The sequence below is a fragment of the Postia placenta genome (assembly GCF_002117355.1).
Source record: "Postia placenta MAD-698-R-SB12 unplaced genomic scaffold POSPLAscaffold_17, whole genome shotgun sequence".
NCBI lineage: Eukaryota > Fungi > Basidiomycota > Agaricomycetes > Polyporales > Adustoporiaceae > Rhodonia > Rhodonia placenta.
In genome coordinates, this window is record NW_020169848.1 from 365428 (window position 1) to 367830 (window position 2403).

The 2403-nt window shown below is 53.3% G+C and overlaps 1 protein-coding gene across 1 annotated transcript; it reads right to left on the bottom strand.

The window, feature by feature from the left end:
• Positions 1–1227: 1227 nt before the first annotated feature.
• On the bottom strand, positions 1228–1875 carry POSPLADRAFT_1156220 (hypothetical protein; the record flags this gene model as incomplete). The annotated part of the gene is made up of 1 exon (XM_024487042.1): positions 1228–1875. A coding segment is annotated over one exon (648 nt), but the record flags the coding sequence as incomplete, so codon positions are not given.
• Positions 1876–2403: the final 528 nt, after the last annotated feature.

Sequence of the window (2403 nt, forward strand, 5' to 3'; positions counted from 1 at the left end):
AAGGGGTATGTTCAGATGCTCGAACGCCGTTGCTGATATGAGGTTGAGCTCGGATCCAGTGTCGATCATGGCTGAAAGGTTAGTGTCCGCTATTTTGGCCTCAAAGCGTCCCGTTGTCATTGCGAACAGCCGCGTTGGACGTACGGATACCGAGTTCGCATACCTACCTATGATTGTCTCCGCATCTTCGCCCCATCTTAACGAGAGGTACGCATTGCGCGCGCCTTCGATCTGATCACTGTCAGCTTCCATATACTCACCATACTTAGCCGCATACTCCCGCCGTGTTTTGGTCAGGTTCGCGAACCGTTTCTGCAAGTCTGCCGAAGATGCCAGCAGTTCTCGGAGAGGCAAAGTGATTGGTGTGTCGAGTATGGTCTTCTGTACCTGTTCAATATTCACCGATTCCTGCACATCAGAAGTAAACCGATAAGAAGGAGTCTTAGCCTTAGGTGCTTTAGAGGAGCTGCTCTGCATCCCGACGTCACTGTCATCAGCGACAGAGGCTGCCGGTGGTTTGCGCTTTGCTACAGGTGCTTTCGTGGCCAGTGCTTTCTCTACTGTCGGCGGTGTAGATTGAGCTGGAGGTCGCTCCGGGTGTTGGACTGTAATGGAAGGCGGCTGCCCCTTCCCGGAGATCTTGAGCTTGATTCCTGTTGCTTTGCCGTCATCTTTCTTTGCCAGAGGATCGAAACGGACGTCCTTCTTCGGAGTACGTGCCGCAGGGTAAGAGTAAGCGTCCTCGTCATCCGAGAAGGGGACTGCTATTGCATATACTTCACCCGTTAGGACGTCTTCTCCTGTATCTGAGATGACGCCGACGTTCATGCTTTGATGCGGGGGCGGATCACGCTCTTTGCCCCGTGCTGCTCGTCGCTCTGTCCGTAAAGCGTTAGCCACACCTCCTGTTCCTGGTCGTACCAAGGGTAAGTCCGAGCCGTCTATTCGCACCAACTTGCCCTGCGAGTAGCGGAGGAGGCCTTCCTCGACAAGCTTGTCAGCTTCCGGGCAGTTCCTATAGCCAACCCTATGAGAGTCAGTGTCACAAATCCAGCAGATCCGCCTTGTTTGCGCCTGCCGTGCCTGTTCTGCCACCTGTATTCGCAACTCTTCCATCTGCTTTGTCAGAGCGTCGAGAACATTCTCCTGTGATTTGCCGGATGGACCAGGTACCACAGAGTCCGGTGTTGCCTTTACTCGCGGATTGGAACTCTTCTCCTTGTCTTTGCGCTTCTTCTTGGCAGGTTCGTCATCGCGTTCTTCATCTGTGCTGACCTCGCTGTCGTCCTCATCGTCTGTGTCCAGATAATCTTCATGGTCCGACTCCGCATCAATGTCATCTTCGGAGTAGAGCTTGCGAACGAGCATAAGGACGTCCGCCATTGCTGGGGCGCTGGATGCCGTCGTGGACTTCAGGTCTTGTCGAATTCGCAGCTTGACCTCCCGTGGAAGTCCTTTATAGAAGCGCAGGTTGATCTCATTGTCCGTGATGAGGTTCCTCCGCTTGAGCTCGCCTGACATGGCCAGAAACTGTCGAGTATACACATCGAGGTCCTTCCTAGAGCGAAAGCTTTGTGTCTTTGCACTGTCAGCTACAAACTCGCGAAGCTTATCTGCAGTCACCCGTCGCCGCTTGTCATTCGACTGGTATAGCTCCGTGAGAGCAGCCTTAGCGATGGCCCAGTCACTGCCCTGAAACTCTGGCAGATGTTCTATGACATCCCGAACCTCTTGTACGCAGTAACGCGGCAACGTTCGGGGCCACTCCGTATTCAACACCCCAGCGTTGCGAGCAATTGCTTCGAAATCTTCAAGAAAATCATCTAACGACGTACCTTTAAACCTCGGAGCATGCTTCGAATGCGGCCGAGGCATTGGTGAGTAGATCACCTGCCTCGAAGGGTTGCGCCCGTGTTGAGGCGGCGACTGACCTGTTCCCGACATGATGACAGTATGGAGACGTTAGTATGTAACACCACAATTGCACACCCCCTGCGGTGGTCACCAGTTGTCGTAGTGGGGGTTTTGTGCTCGTGGGATCGGAACCCGGGTGTTGTCGACGTTAGTACAGCCTCCTCGTGGACTGAGAGTTCGGGATCAGATTAGATAGAATAGCCCCAGCGCTAGCTGAGACTGGAAGGAGTGAATCGCGAAGAGAGGATCGCGTACCTGGAGGATTTCGTAGACTTTTGAGGAGGAGCGAGAGCGTCGCCAAGGATCCAGCAAAGGTTCGAATATTAGATTAAGAGAATTGTGAATTGCGCGTGGTTCGCTGGCTCGTACAGGCCCATTTCTTCTCCCTATATACCCGTAACCTAGAAGTCTTCACATGAAGCAGTCCAGTACATGCATATCAGTCGTGGTGTGCCGGGAAGGAACAGTACCATCGCTAAACATCGATGC